The sequence below is a fragment of the Dipteris shenzhenensis genome, chromosome 9 (genome assembly GCF_047967505.1).
Source record: "Dipteris shenzhenensis isolate YYH24624 ecotype China chromosome 9, Dip_SZ_1.0, whole genome shotgun sequence".
In the NCBI taxonomy this organism is placed as follows: Eukaryota; Viridiplantae; Streptophyta; class Polypodiopsida; order Gleicheniales; family Dipteridaceae; genus Dipteris; species Dipteris shenzhenensis.
Window position 1 is genome coordinate 25558860 of NC_141604.1, and position 15904 is coordinate 25574763.

The 15904-nt window shown below is 43.7% G+C and overlaps 1 protein-coding gene across 3 annotated transcripts in view; it reads left to right on the forward strand.

The window, feature by feature from the left end:
• Positions 1-15904, forward strand: part of LOC147898423 (kinetochore protein) — a 51988-nt gene that overhangs the window by 10752 nt on the left and 25332 nt on the right. For 2 of the 3 annotated variants that reach the window (XM_087379644.1, XM_087379646.1), the window contains exons 5-12: positions 5395-5474; positions 5555-5704; positions 5805-6000; positions 6224-6498; positions 6619-6723; positions 9588-9721; positions 9858-9955; positions 10246-10337. In XM_087379644.1, coding sequence (XP_087235770.1) covers positions 5395-5474; positions 5555-5704; positions 5805-6000; positions 6224-6498; positions 6619-6723; positions 9588-9721; positions 9858-9955; positions 10246-10337 — 1130 coding nt within the window. The remainder of the gene's footprint in view (positions 1-5394; positions 5475-5554; positions 5705-5804; positions 6001-6223; positions 6499-6618; positions 6724-9587; positions 9722-9857; positions 9956-10245; positions 10338-15904) is intronic. The other variant, XM_087379645.1, reaches the window with a different exon arrangement.

Here is a 15904-nt window from a genome sequence, read left to right on the forward strand (position 1 = left end):
CGGCTCTAATCCGGATCTGATGATAGCCGCACTTAAGATCTATCTTGCTGAAAATCACGGCTCCATGTAATGCATCTAGCAAATCATCAATCCGAGCCATCGGATACCTGTGCTTAACAGTGATATTGTTTAATGCCCTGTAATCTATACAGAGGCGAAACGTATCATCCTTTTTCCTCTTTAATATCACTGGTGAAGCAAAGGGTGAGAAACTTGGTTGAATCTGCCCCAACTTGAGGTATTCTTCCAGTTGCCTACGCACCTCCGCTTCTTCAGTAAAACTCATTCTATAGGGAGGTCTGTTTACAGGTTCTGCCCCCGGGATCAGTTCAATCTTATGCTGAACTTTCCGCTCTGGAGGTAACCCATAAGGTAGTTCATCCCTAAAGCATTCAGAGAACTCCTCTGTTATAAGGTTAGCCAGCTTGGCCATCTCACCACTTTGCGTAACATCAGTGCTAGTCGAAGAATCATCCATCGACTCTACCGATGCAGTGCAAAGGTACAAAAACTCTACTTGAGCCTTTCTGATTTCCATCACGGAAACCAATGGTCCCTGAGGTATATCTCTTTCACCTCGCAAGACATAAAGCACATCATTCATCTTGAATTGATATACGTGCTTTTTCCAATCAATGGCTGGATTCTTCCTAGAATGCCACGCCATTCCCAGGGCTATATCCGCATGAGCAAGCTTGGTCATTTCAAAATCAAGCTTCTCAGCATAGTCCTGAATCCGAAGCTCCAACTGGGTAACCCTTTGGTCCCATACTTCAGTTGAACTTCCGTCTGCCATCCTGACGGTGTACGCATAGTCAGATGGACTTGTCTTTAATTTCAGCCTCTTCACGAGCTTGGAGTTAATCACATTGTGAGTTGACGCTGAGTCAAACAACACAATGACATCATGACTGGCCACTTGCCCTTTCATCTTGATTAACTCCGTATCATTGAAGGCTGTATACCCCGTTGCTGCGGGCTTAGATAGGATGTTATCAGGTGCACTCGTCACTAACTTAGTAACAGACACACATAACAAACAAGGTACTAACCTCTGAGAAGATCCCGCTAGCTGAATCTGCATCTCTTCCGCTCTGGGACTTCCCTGCATCTCCACGTCGCACTCTGAGATCACCATCTCAGCCATCCGACGATCTTTATTACGTGGACAATCTCTCCACTGATGAGGTTGAAGGCAACCAAAGCATAAGCCTTCTCTCCTCGCTTTTTCCCTTTGTTCCGGGTTCAAGGGAGACTTAGACCAAGCCCGGGCTGCCATTGGAGTTACTTTTCTCTTCACTCCAATGGTGGTACTTGGTTTAGGAGTTTCAGCCGGTCTCGCCTGCTTGGCTTGACCACTCGGCTGCGAACCACTCCCTTTACTAGTCCACTTCTTCTTAAACCCAGATTTCTTCGGATACCCATACTGGGTTCCGACCTGTGCAAACCCACTTGGCTTGCTGCCCTTGGCATCCTCGTAGTTCAAGGCTATAGCTATTGCATCATCTAGCGTGTTCGCGTACTTAGCCCGAACTTCCATTTTTATTCGGTCATTCAATCCAAATATGAAATCTTTCACTTGGATTGATTGAGGCAGGGGTTCGTCAACCTTCATTACACTCTCTCGAAACTTATCAGTGTATTCTGCCACTGATAAATTTCTCTGACGCAGGTTCCTATATTGATCCCAAGCTCGGGATGCCTCGTCAGGAGGTAAGAAGTGTTTCCTGAACTCTCTTTTAAACCCCTCCCAGGTAGTGGATGCTATACCGTCTTTTTGTTGTTTAATCCACCACCGATCCGCCGCCTCACTAAACATATGGGTGGCCTCGCGGATCTTTTTGATGTCATTTCTGATCTCACAAATGGCGAACGCCTCGTCCCATTTGTGTAGCCAGGTCTCAATGACATCGGAGCTACGGTCGTTCATCCGACCAGAATACTTTTCCGGTCTGTAATTGGCAATAATTGGCACTTTAGCCTTCCTAGGCTCGACCGTATGGACACTAGACTCCGGTTCCATTGGAGCCTTTCCCTTCTCCTCTCGAGAAGGTCTGGCAGACATACTCTGTAGTGCTCTCCTAAGTTCGGACTGCCCTGCATTGGCTTGTAACTGCTGTGCTAACAACTGTTGCAAGGCATCTTCCAGCAATGCAATCCTGCCAGATAATGTATGAGCTACTGGGCGCGATCCCTGCTGGGTCGGCCGGACTCCTGATTCACCAGGGTCCCTCCTGGAAGCCCCTTCTTCTGCTTACATTTAATTCAATAGGTGTTTTGTTTTGGTTTTTTTTTTTTTTTTTTTTTTTAAATAAACACCACTAGAAACTGTATTTACAAGCTGACACAATTCAGCATCCAATAGTCTGACACAATTCCCTATACTAGGGAATTCCTGCAATCCCCCTTGCGCACTGACTGGGCATTAGATACATGCATAACCCAATAGCGCTTTTCCCCTATACTAGGGAAGCTACTGCATTTTACTCTGACTGAAGCCCACAGGCATATCCTCAAGCATACTCTGTCCTTGCTACAGCATTAAAGCCTCACACAGGCTGATTATTCACGAGGTCCTATCTACAACAAATATAGTCTCACCAGACTAAATCAAGGAGGGAAAAAAAAAACAACACGAAACTAATGGAGGTTGAAGAGAGCTTCCTGGTCATCCACGAACAGCCACACCCCCTTTTTGTTCCATGCAGTTCGAGTCTCCAATTCCTGCAGCCTCCACGCTCTGTCTGCTTGCGAATAAAAAGCCTTCTCTGGTGTCGCGTATCCTTCAGATTGGGCTGTCCACGCCAACCTACGAACTGTCGACGTATATATATCGCCCAGCCCACGGACCATCTGCGTCGAATCACTGCAGCACGTCAAAACCTCCCACGTGAGCGCCACCACTCATGGACCTCGTCGGCAGTCTTCTAGTCGTCACCCTCGGGTGATTCGCTACCAGCGCTCCCGCTACGCACTTCCAAACCACCAATCCGTGCATCGACAGTTCCGACCACTCGCCCGGACTACGTGCACACAGGTCCTTCACGAGCTCACGCGACCCTTCAGGTGAATCCCTGCCCAGAAATTCCTGCATCAACTGACTTGAGCACACCGGCTCATTCTGTACCTACCAACGGTCAACCCGTTACTGCACGTCGACCAGCCCACACATCCACCCGTCACTTGCTTGCGGGCATCGCCGAATCACCAACCTACGGGACCCAGGCTAAAACTTCAATTCCGAAAGCCTGCGTTCTCCAATTCGTAGGCCCACACGAACGCCACGATTGCTCCGTCACCACGCTTCAGCCCGTTAACTTGCGCTGCCCACAGGTCTTACGCTCCATACCTTACCCCTACACAACCCGGAGCTCTGATACCAAAATGTAACCAGATTTTACTATCCTAGTCTCTGATGCAGATCACGGGAGTAGCACCTTGATCTTCCACCCAGCCAAACTGCCAAAGCTTCCCAGCGAGAGAGAGAGAGAGCAATCTCTAAATCACGTAAATCATTCAAATCTCCACTTCTCTCACTAGCCTTGACAGACCCCAATTCCCTAGATAGATCTAGATGCCACATGTCATCCATATAGGGCCTTTCTAATGCAACATTTCACCCCTCTCTTGGGATGCATTTAATTCCTTGCCCCTAGGCACATTCTTTGCACTAGGCCCTTGGTCTCAGATCTATCTAGTCTGGTGCTATCAGCCCTCACCTAGGACCTTGACATTAATCCCTCCCGATCATTTACATAAAGAGCAAACACACATATTACAAAGGTAGATCCTATAAGGGAAATGTCGACTGATTCTTCCGAGGTCATGCTACCTCGGCTAGAGCGTAACACTTAGATACCCGTGCATACTAGCATTGTTCATCTCCCTCGGCTGCGAGTTGTATAGAATGGTGAGAGCGCTCTCCATGGTAGATCCATTCAAATTGTTTGACACTGTCTATATATGCAATGATCTGGAATGAGGTGTTTGTGTGAAGAGGTTTCAGTGCAAACTCTGCTAGGATGATGCTGTGTGGCGGGGTCTTGTTGCAATCTTAGCTAGGATGATCTTGTGTAGAGTGCATCACTTCCTCTGAATCATGCGTGAGCACGACTTGTAGCCTCTCAAATCCAATTCACTCATCCTCTCAAAGATCTACTGTCCAAAGGGCACCCACATACAGAGTGGTTAGTCAAACTAGAGAGTCAAAGAGGAAAGTGGCTTCGAAGTGTGCTTGGAAACATTGTCTCTTTAGTCTCGACAAGGAGGCATGCTTCTTGGTCAATCATGCCTATGTAGCCAATTTCATGGTGTATTTAACGTAGGACATAAACTATCTCAACTAGATCCTTTGCAAGCATGAAGGCCTCCCATTGGAGCTAAAACTCCTTAGTGTTGAAGATCATAACTTTGGTTTTACAAGAATCTCAAAGGGTGACAAATTTTATGATCGGCCCTTCTAGGGTGTATTTCATGTACTGCATGATGTTTTTCTTCCTTGATTTTTCTAAGGGAGGGACTTTCATACTTAATAGAAGTCTTTTTCTTGGGGGAAAGAAAAAGGTGACAAAGTTTGAATGCTAGAGAGCAACGGATCTGGTTTTTACACATTGGATAACTTTCTCAAGGTGGTCTCCCATGGAGACATGGTGATTTGCTTTTTGGGGAGATAATGGAGAGGACAAGATACTACTGTTGGGATCATTGATTGACTTGAATTTGAAATTATGTATGCTTTTTTACACCTAAGTATGGCGTCGTGGTTATGGACATAAATGAACATTTGTTGTCTTGCACACACAAGTCTTGCCCCCCTAGGCTAAAGCAACATTAAGCAGATCTATGAAATTTTTGTTATAGACCTGTAAAGGAAAGCTCTTTAGATAGACGTGAATTTAGTATAGTTTCTTGAGTAAACTAGAGCCTCTCCATACTCAGGATGGGACATTCCTTTTAACCTTACGATAGGCTTTCTTGAGATCCAATCTTATGAGTGCAAAACTCGATCTAAGTTCCATCTCAAGTCACAAAAACTTTGTCAATAGTATGTCTATCCTTTAAATTCCATTTTTAAAATTTTTTACCATTCTTTGAATTAAAGGACTTAAGCTTGCTGCAAGAGCTTTAGCATGATTTCATCAGGACATACTGAGAATAGAGAGGGGTATCCAATATTTAATGAGTATGTGTCCTTAGTTGTCTAATTAACTCCATAAAATATTACTACATTTATGTAGCCACTTGTTATCGTTTGTGTATTTTGTGCACACTTCTGTGGTACCTGTTTTGCACACTGATGTGCTTGGAAGCAAATGATTTTGACGTTTGATTGAAAGGAGAACCATGACCTGCATTTTGCTGTGAAGCTAACTGCAGAGCTTTTTCTGTGCACAGAAGTTGAGAGGCTTCCCAAAGAACAAATCTCTCCACCCGTTCCATCAGCAAGAGAGACAGCAGTATGGGATGCATTAGAGGTGCTGATCAATTTAATGAAATCCTAAGCAGAGATAAGTTGTCAATATTCTAATAATCCCTAATGCCTGATGCAAAGCAGGGAGCATATATTTACCTCCGAGAAGCAGGACAGTTTGTTCACTATGAAAGTGACAGGCACAGGAGCACTGGTGGCCCTGAAAGTGATATAGAAGAATGGAAACCTGATGTTTGTTTGGAAGGGGGAACGTCACAAAATTTCGACTATGTGGTATTACTGCTCATGGAACCATGTGGATGCCTTCACCTTTGTTTTCTCTCTGTGAATCTCTAATATTATCAGATGGTCATTTTCCTTGATTTCTTTGCAGAGTATTGCAGTTGGAAAGCAACAAAGAACGAGCGTCACTGAAGATTCCTATGGGGTCTCAGAGAAGAAAGTGGACGCAAGAGATCATTTGTTACAGGTAGCTCAAGCAAGGGCGAAACTTGACGATATCCATAGTCAGGATCTTGGTATTTCTTCGACAAGGCCCAAAAGCTACTGCTTGCCCAAGCGCCATAAAGGTAAATAGGTTTTAGGTGGTTTTATAGTTCTGAGTGTTCTTCCTGGGGATTTCTCTTGGCCAACACACACATACACATTCTTCTTGCTGTTGGAAGCTAAATATGAATTCTGATTGATAGAATTCCTTCAAAATGTTCATTGTTGTTAGCATATCCTATACTCGATAATGTAGTTCAGAGCACGGTCATGTGATTCTGAGTGGCTAAAATTTTAAGCTTCAAGTGCTCAATTCAGGATCATACAAGAAGAAACTCAAATTCAATTTCCAGTCCAAAAGCAAGGCCTCCAGTGCACAAGCTTCATTTGTGGCATTATGCGATGAAAACCAAAATGTATCCCTGGCACAACGGCTTCAGAGCCTTGCTGAATCAGATCGCTTGCAACCTTCTAAAGAAGGGGGAGGTTTGAAATGTGTAGTTTCACGCACAAGCATTCCCATAGTTGAGCAGCTTCTTGAACTTGTTCAAAGAGATTCACACGTTTCTTCTTTACAAAAGGTTCAACATCTTCTTTCTCTTTGATGTATTAGCCTGGCATTGTCGCTTTGAACTGGAGCAGAAAGACATGACTTCAATTTAAGCATAATTTGAGAGACAGGGTGGTTCTTGGTGAAGCAGGCACGGAATAATGCCGATCACCAAAAGGTGAAGAATACTTTTCAGACTGTAGTGGATGAGGAGATTGTTGATGAAGGTGGTATCATCAGTGTAAGTGAGGATAAGGTAAGATTATTGAAGTTGAGTAAAGTTATTGCTAAAGGATCGCATTTGAATTCTATTGTTTTGCATGGAGATCATATGTTGTATGAACTGAAAGATTGGGAACTAGTTGGAAGTAAGGCCATTGCATTGTAAGTGAGGATAAGGTAAGATTATTGAAGTTGAGGAAAGTTATTGCTAAAGGATCGCATATGAATTCTATTGTTTTGCATGGAGATCATATGTTGTATGAACTGAAAGATTGGGAACTAGTTGGAAGTAAGGCCATCGCATTGGACTGTTTGTTAAGTTCATTCTTCTCCAGCATACACAGGAATATGCAGAAACTGTGAGATAATCTGGTCAGAATGTATATATTTATAGCAGTTAATGATGGAGAGCTTTTCTAGGTGGCCTGTAACAGTGAGGTTCGTTTATCAAGTTCTGCTTCTCCATTTTCCTCCTCCCAACCCAAGTTAATCCTTCGTGATCTTCATAAATCATTGGAAGCAAAATCTATTTTGGGAGCCCCACAATGTAAACCCATAAACCCTTGGCTGGCTTCACGTTTAATGATAGATTCACTTCTCATCAGAAATGTTGCAGGAATTGATACTACTACTCTGGCCATTTGGAAAGTTGCGTCTCTAAGTAACTTCTGGGCCTTGAGATGGTAGGCATCCTGATTGTATTTATATTGTTAACGAACTTATCTGCAATAGTCTTACTTTCCTCTTCAAGATCTTGCAGCCTGCACCTTTGTAATTCTGTCTCGAGTTTCTTAATTTCCAAGTTTTGCATTTTCAATTCTATTTTGAGTCATTTCATCTCCAAGTCACTCTTATCGTTTCTCATATATAGAACTATAGTGCCCAATGAAGTCCTTTTCAGGAGGATTTTGCCCTAGATTACTAATATCATCTGGAACTCTGCCAGTAATGTCTTCTTTGTTGACTCTGATCTAGAATTTTTGTTCTAGAGAATCCTCAACTGCCCTTCCAGATGTCCGACAGCTGCCTCTGCATTTTCCAATGCTGATTCCTCCTTTCGTACAGGCTTCAGAAGGTCCAACTATATTGGTTGTTTGTCAAGGAGAATTCTAGATGTTGTTGACAGGTTGCCTGCTGGGTGCACGTTCGAATAACATGAGTCGTCGAGAGCATCTGAGAGTTTGCACAAATATCCAAGTTTGTGTCATTGAGTGGATTGGGCCACCCAAGCCGTTGGCATTGCTACACCCATTGCCAATACACATGACAAGAAGCAAGAAGCTTGTCCATAGGGAATGGTGTTAAGCTTCCAACAGTCAAACTTTGATCAATGATGGTAGTCAGAAACAGAAAAGTCTCTCCAAAACATGAGGGATGTAAGAGCTGCATTGCCTAGATTCGAATTCATGCTTTGTCAGATTTTTCTCCAGCCATCTGTAGACAGCTTCTGTAACAATTTGAGCTCCAAATATTGACCTTTCTCTGGGCTTTGAAGAAGAGGTCTAGACTTCTCCTGCATTGTTTGGCCATGTTCATGTGCCAGTGGTTCTTCATAGCATTATTGGTTCTGCTCGAGAAGATGCGAGCGATCATTGCCATAGAGTTGATGCGCTGCAAGCATATGGTCGTCGTCTTCTTTGCTGAACGGTCTACCATTTCCTGTGTCCTGCTTCACCATAAGTAGCTGGTTTTGTCCTCTGTCTGGTCCGAAGCTTTTTTAGGCTGATCAAAATATGATCCTGTCTCATCAATAACATCTCTAGAAATGATAAGTTAATTCGAATGAAATCTTAGGTTTTTGGTAGGAACAAGGGCCTGGAAAAGGAAGGACATTTGAAACCCATGTTGGATTGCTTGTCAAACACTGAATCAAACGTTTGAAACAACATCAAAGGTTTGATTGATTCAAATGTTTGGAAATGACTACATTTGAAATAACACCAAAGGTTTGATTGATTCAATTGTTTGGAAACAACTATGGATGGAAGTGCCTGATGATTTTATGCATTGTAGAAATGAGGTTTGAGGAATTAGGGGCATTGTTTATGCGGATCAGTGAGTTGGATCAGAAGGCTTTTCTCACTTAGCAGGCGCCCCTGTTTGCATACTAGCATGGTTCTCACAGGACAGTTTAGGTCTTCATTCTGGAGAGCTCCAAAAAGCACATCCATGGCATTGACAAGGGCACAGTCATGCAAAAATGGGAGCATGGGATACCTTGTATTACCTTGTCAAGCTTCAATCTGTCGGCACTATTCAGGAGCTGACTTATCACAATCTAACCACTTGGCGGCACATGCACTTATGGCATCAGGAGTTTCCAGTGTCAAGTCTGAGATATGATTGGGCTGTTGGGCAGGTTTCTTGATATCATTATGATGGACATTCCAGGGCAGCTCAGAACCAACATGAGACTTTTGTGAGGCGATGGGGGTGTGGTGGTTGTTGGGGGGAAGCGGGGGACCGGGGGGGGGGGGGGGGGGGGCTCCCCAACACCCCCCCCCCCCAAACCCGGCATTACTCTGCCTTCCTTATGGTGCTTTGGCTATGGTGGTTGCTGGCTTGTGCAATATAGCACATGTCTGTTTTGTATCCCCCTCCCCAAACCCACCCATCAGAAAGGAATCAGAAGAAAAGAGTGTTAAAGAATGAATTTTCTTGGTAGCATTTGTATACTTGAAAAGGATGCGAAAATCAAAATTTTAAATTGTTCAGAATAATTTCCTTTTTTATGGCTTGTGACGATAGATTTCTTTTTCATGTTGGTGGCTTTGGGAAAAGCTCACTTGTTCATACATTTGTATCATTCAATTGGAAGTTATGGTATTTAAATATGTTGAAATAGTTTCATAGTTCTCTAGCTGATGCAGGAATTGGATGGTATTGCATTTGAAACAGGATTGTCATGAGGTGGCAGCTCCTTTAGCCGAACCACCCTCCGAAACAATGAATGAACAGTTTCAAAAGGCTTTGCTAGCTGCTCCTGCAAGCTCTGAAGATTTCAACAGATATGAAAAACAGAAGGGATCTGTGTATAGCTCTAAAAACTTTGTGTAGAGAGTTTTGCAAGGCATTGTGTTGATGATACAATTATGTGAATGGTAGAAATGCAGACCCGTTCACATCATTTGTATACTGCTTGCCTTTTATTGGTTGTTTTGGGCCCAGGTATGGATTTGCAGCACGTTTGCAAAAGGTTCTAGAGCAGGAGAAAATGGACCGGCTTCATTTTATGAAGATGCTGCAGACAAATCATGATTTGCAAGGTGCTTGGAATTAGAATGGTAGTCTTGCATTTGAACTATCTCTGTTAATGCTACATTTATCTTTCAGCATGCCAAGCTCATCAAGGTAAGAGAAATGTCACAACAAGAAAGAGATTCTGTAGATGCTTTTTAAATAAGAAAAATGATCAGGGCATGTTTTTAAATATCTCCTCCGAGTGGTGCTTAAAGGTTAACTTGTTAATGGCACAAAAGAGTCGCATAGCTTTAGGGTTTCTGTGCTGCCTTCTGTTCAGCTATATAAATGGATCTTGCTCATGTGGATTTTGTAGATTACACATATTGCTTGGAGGTTCAGATTAAGGCCAAAACTTTAGAAGCCCGACTTGCTGCATGTGTGTGCAAAGTTGTCAAATCACCGCAGGTGAGTTCTTAATTCCTGGAAGATTTGCTTGGAGAAGCTATTTGTTGGAGCAATGGAGCACTTTTGCTTTTCATAAAACTAAGAGATACCCAGGGACTAGTACGTGCATATGTAGAGTATAATGTAAAACTGACAGATTTTTCAAAACATGGACTTAGACACGATCAAAAGCATTACATGGACTCATTTATCACTCAGCACCTTGAGAATAGTTTCGAGGCATAATTACAGTTCTTCAGGATCCACATCTGGAATTGTTCTATGGCAATAGATCAAGAAGAGAAAATTAGTTACCATTATATACACATAATATAGAAACATCATCCACACAATCCAATGCCTAAGGACTGAATCCAAAAATATATATTCATTTTTGTAAGCAGATAATATCAAGCAGGGAGATTGAAGAAATGAATTGCAGTTTCAGCTCTTGCAGTAAGAAGAAATCGCATAAATGAAAATGATAAATTTATTCTTGTAAGCATATATATCAAGCAGCAAGATTTACGAACTGAATTGCAGTTTTGAGCTCTTGTAGTAAGGAGAAATTGTATAAATGAGAATGATAAATTCATGCATTATGAGTGACAGGCTGCAGGCTATGGCAGCCAGTGGAAGAAATGACAATTAATCACTGCTCATGCCTCATGGTCAGGACGCAGAACTCAAGAATCAAGACGGTAAGTAAGCACTATGCTTTCTTATCTATCCAATCATCTGCTCTGAGTATCCATGGTTAGCTAAAATCATCATGATGACAATCCAGATACAATGAATCCTAAGGGTGGGGCCACTAAAATGGGCCCCTCTACCCAAGGCTGCTATCGTTTCAAGAGAAACCCAAAAAGGGGGATCAGAATCCCCTGGTCGTCTATAACTTAGTCACCCGCCCCTGAGTGATTGGACGTGTGTATGTTGTCTATGGGACCAACATGCCTGGATGACTGAGGAGAGACAAGAGGAGATCGTCTAATAGTGGCTTAGGATCTAGCGAGGGCTGGCGTCAAGATAGAAAATCAGTGATAGAACACTGTTGTCACTCAGCCTATCTGGGTCCATCCCTCCTCCTTTGTAGTCTTCATGATGTGGGCCATTGTTTGGTAAGTGCTATCATCACTCCAGTGGTTGTCTCCCCATGTCAAAGAGAGGATATGTCGGTGGCTCTCATGTGAGTGTCCACTCAGGGTCGGTTTTGGTGAGTTGTGTCCTCTGGCTCTCTCCTGTGTCTGATCCCTGCTCTCCCTTTGGCTCGGATCACTGGAGAAGAAATCCATGATTGTGCTTTGGCTAGGCTCAGCCTGCTCTCCTTTGTGCCCGTATGAGCTGATCTCAGTGTCTCTGGGCCTCAAGAAGGAAAATGGCCACCCTTTGCTGATCTAGATGTGCTAGGAACTCTCTTAGTGGGCCAAAACTGCTACCGAAAAGACAGTGGTGCCATCCACAGATCTCATAGTATACAAGGCACTTGAAAGCATAGTGATCCTCTATCTCACACATCACATAAAGTGTAGATCTGTCTCTCATGTGGGATGCCCTCTGCTCATCCTGTCTCAAGTCGTAGCCTATGTGAAGATACCCGAAACTGATCCTTCGTGATCCTTAATACATGTGGGAGATGAATCTGGGTGTCATGGTTGTAAGACACGTTAAGACACGACACGTTAGACACGCTTCAGACACGAGTGTCTAAAGTGTCTTAAAGATAAGACACGTAAGACACGCCATTGTGGTTATAATAATAAATATTTAATTAATATATGTATAAGTATACAAATGTACAACTTGCTAGCATAGCTAGCTGCTAGATTCTAGAAGTACAATAAGCTACACTTAAATAATGCAAGAAGAAACAATGCACTTGTACAATGTAGTTAAGAGTCAAGGCTCGTCACTCAAGACTTAAAAGTTAAAGTTAAGACTCACGACTGAAGAGCTCGCAAGTTTTGAGTACTAAAAGGTTTAAACTGACAATTGAATCTTGTCACATGTGACATGAATGAAAACTGCATCTTGATACATATAATTGAAAGAAAGCTTTCGACTCTCAAGACTCAAATCTCTAAAGATTAATCCTAATCTGAATCTATGAGGTCACTCCCACTGCTAGATCCAAAGTCACCATCAATGATAGCATGGCTAAGTCAAACTCAATGTGTGTTGTTACTCCTCACCCACCAAAAAAAAAAAAAAAAAACACTAGAGTGTCTAAAGGTGTCTTAAGATAAGATACGTGTCTAAAGTGTCTTAAGTGTCTTATCATAAGACACGAGTGTCTTAACAACCATGCTGGGTGTAGCCCGACGGTTCGATGAACCCCTCCTTTGAGATCCGTAAGCAATGATCTTTGTAGAAGTTGAGTTTCACCGAAAGATCAGTACGTGCTAACCAAGTCGTGTGTGTAGAGTTGCAAGATATTCTCTTTGATGACTTGGTTTAGACAGGCAAGAGGAATGGATGGAGCCTCAAGGCTATACTAAAATGGTAGCAATGTCTCTATCCTTAGCCCTAAGCCTATGAACCATGTGTGTGTCCTAGCATACCAGCTCTTTTGATCCCCTCTACATCCCATGCCATAGATGAAGTTAGGGCTAGCCATGGTAGTCTGCATCACCCAGCTGTTGTGGTACCAAATTCCCTGACCCTAGAGATAAGTGACCACCTAGAAGACTGCATCAAGCTGTAGAGGAGTGGCCCCAAACTCTACAAGTACGATCTGATGTGGGACCGATGGCATACTGTGGATAATGCAAGCGAGAAGCAAAACCTGAAGTCTCTCTATGGAGGACCAATTTGTCTCCGATAAGTCTATCCCCAAAAGGTACTACCGTACCTCCTTGCTGGGTGGACCAATGAGTCAAAAAGAAGAGACTTGGTTCTGGAATCTTGAAGGAAGCACTGGCGCTCGAGTATGGCGAGTGTGGCATGTCCCTTGTTCAAATGGGCCTGCATAGCTAGTCACATTGTGAAAGCCGGATCTGAAAAGAAGACAACCAGGTATGCGTAGGATGCAACAATCTCTAATGTTTGTGTGCAGCCACTCGAGATGTGTTGAAGATCATAATCTTTGTTTTATCCAAGTTGACTTTCAAATCATGTGTATTGTAGAAAGAATTGAGCGCATCTAAATGCAACTGGAGACCCTCAGCTGACGAGGAGAGTAGGAACACGTCATCTGCTCCGAGAGGGAGAGAAAGAAAGAAAGAAAGATGTATTATTGTCTTCGGGAGGCCTCGCGGGCCTATGAGACTAAGTATAATAATAGTGTGGCTCATCCTCGTAAAAGCCACTGAGGGCTGAGGCAAAGGGCTCACTAAGACCGTTTGCTGAGTACTATACTAAACTAAGCTCAAACTCAAAGATCAAACCTAAATGCTAAAAGGTAGTACTCAATTGCAGACTCAGAATAGATAGCCAGGTAGCATGGTGGCTCTCTTGTGAGCTGCAATAATATCTCATATCTGTATCTGCTGGGTGACGGGTCATCCCTCGTTGCGGTGGGGGACGTGGTCTCCCTGATCTCTGTATCTGGTGGGCCATATCGAGAATGACGCCTTTGGTTGGATGGTCTTCTCCGAGTAGAGCTGTGATGGGCTGGACCTCCCTTGCTTTGGTCTGTATTGTATTGTGTGTGGCTCCTGTATCTTTGGCTGCATCCCTCGTCGTCGTCGTCTCATCCCATTGACCCATGTTGCCTTCATGTCATCTGTCTCCTCTTCATCCTATCTAGGGGCAGACTCGAATGCATAGAAATCCGTGATGTGTCGCTCAGCTCAATCGAACTCTGTCTTCTGCGTTATCGTCCCCTCCTGTGATCTGATGCAATAAGGTCTCTCTATATCATCGCCTCTTCATCAGGAAGAGGCCAATGCAGACATGGTCTTGAAAGTGAATGAGCTGTGAGAGATGCCCAAAACCGTGTCTGTCCTGAAAGAGGCAGTGATAACGTCCTTGGATCTCATAATAAACTGGGCAAGTACACAGGAAGTACTCCTCGGTATCTTATCTCTCCCAACGTGAGAGAGAGAAGAAGAAGAAGAAGAAGAATATATTATCGTCCTCTGAAGACCAAAACCGGCCTATGGGAGAGAGAGAGAGAGAGAGAGAGAGGATTATGTATGTCCTTGTGTATCTCAACTCCTTTGATGCATGAAGAGCATAAAAGGTCCCCTTTTGAGAGAGAGAGAGAGAGAGAGAGAGAGAGAGAGAGAGAGAGAGGATCATGTATGTCCATGTGAATCCCAACTCATTGGATGCATGAAGAGCATAAAAGGTCCCCACAAGATGACCCGTGATCTGATACACAAGCATGTTCCTGAGGGGAAAAACTTCATTTGGTGCACATGGATGATGATTCGTATGCATTCAGTGATGATGAGGACTTGGCATTGTTATCATGTGCCACACGATCTCAGACCTATATGCAAGGAGGAGGTCTGGGAGTGTAGCAGGGACATCAGGGATTGCATTTGCATCATGCGGCACTCCACAACCCTATTCTTCTTTAGTATCATCGTATTTATTCTCTTTCAGATTTAGATTGTCATCTTGATGAACTTGGCTAACTATGGATATTGCAGAGTAGATGACTTCGATAGATAATAAAGCATAGTGCTTATATTCTTTCATAGACCCTTGGGTCTTTCGTACACATTAATAAACTCTCTCTCTCTCTCTCTCTCTCTCTCTCCCCCTTAGGATGAGGTCCTCTTAGGACGAGGTCCACATCAAGCATATCAACATCTAAGGTGGAAACACAACATCTAGGCCCTGAATACTCTCTCTCTTAGGATGAGGACCACATCAAGCATATCAACACATTAGGAGGAAACACAACATCTAGGCCTTGAATAGTAGGGGATAGAGGATGAAGACCACACATTATCAAGCACGAACACAATAAGCAAGCCTTGATACTAGACAGCGTGCACGATGTTTTTGGTCAATCAGCCAAACTCATTTGTCATCTTGATGAACTTGGCTAACTATGGATATTGCAGAGTAGATGACTTTGATAGATAATAAAGCATAGTGCTTATATTCTTTCAACTGGGGACCTCAGAGAACCCTACCCCCTTCTTCTCATATAGCGTGCGCATCGGTAGGCGTGCTCTTGGGGCTCTCCAGCGCAGGCCACCTACCCAGGCACATAGCTGGTATGCCCAAGGGATATCTCTGGTCTTTCTTCGTACATTCTGGAAGACTCTTTGGGCAAGCTGGCGTCCGAGGAAGATCTCTTACTTTCTTTGGATGGTGGTCCATAAGGGGCTACCAGTGGGGAGATGGTTGAGGCAGAGGGGGCAGGAGGGGCACTGCCAGATGTGTTTTCAGGAGGAGGAATCCCTGAAGCACTACCTTTGGAGCTGTTCGCATGCTCAGACAGTGTGGAAGGGAGTCATGGGGATCTTAGCGAGGGCTGCACCCGAGCTAGGACCGGTCACTTGGGGAGCCGTTTGCTGGTGCAGCACTGAGGTGGGACACCACTTGGCTTACGAGTTCTCTCGGCAGGACCCAGTTTTCTTCATTGCGCAGGCCACTTGGGCATACATGGAAAGCTTCCCCTGGCATCT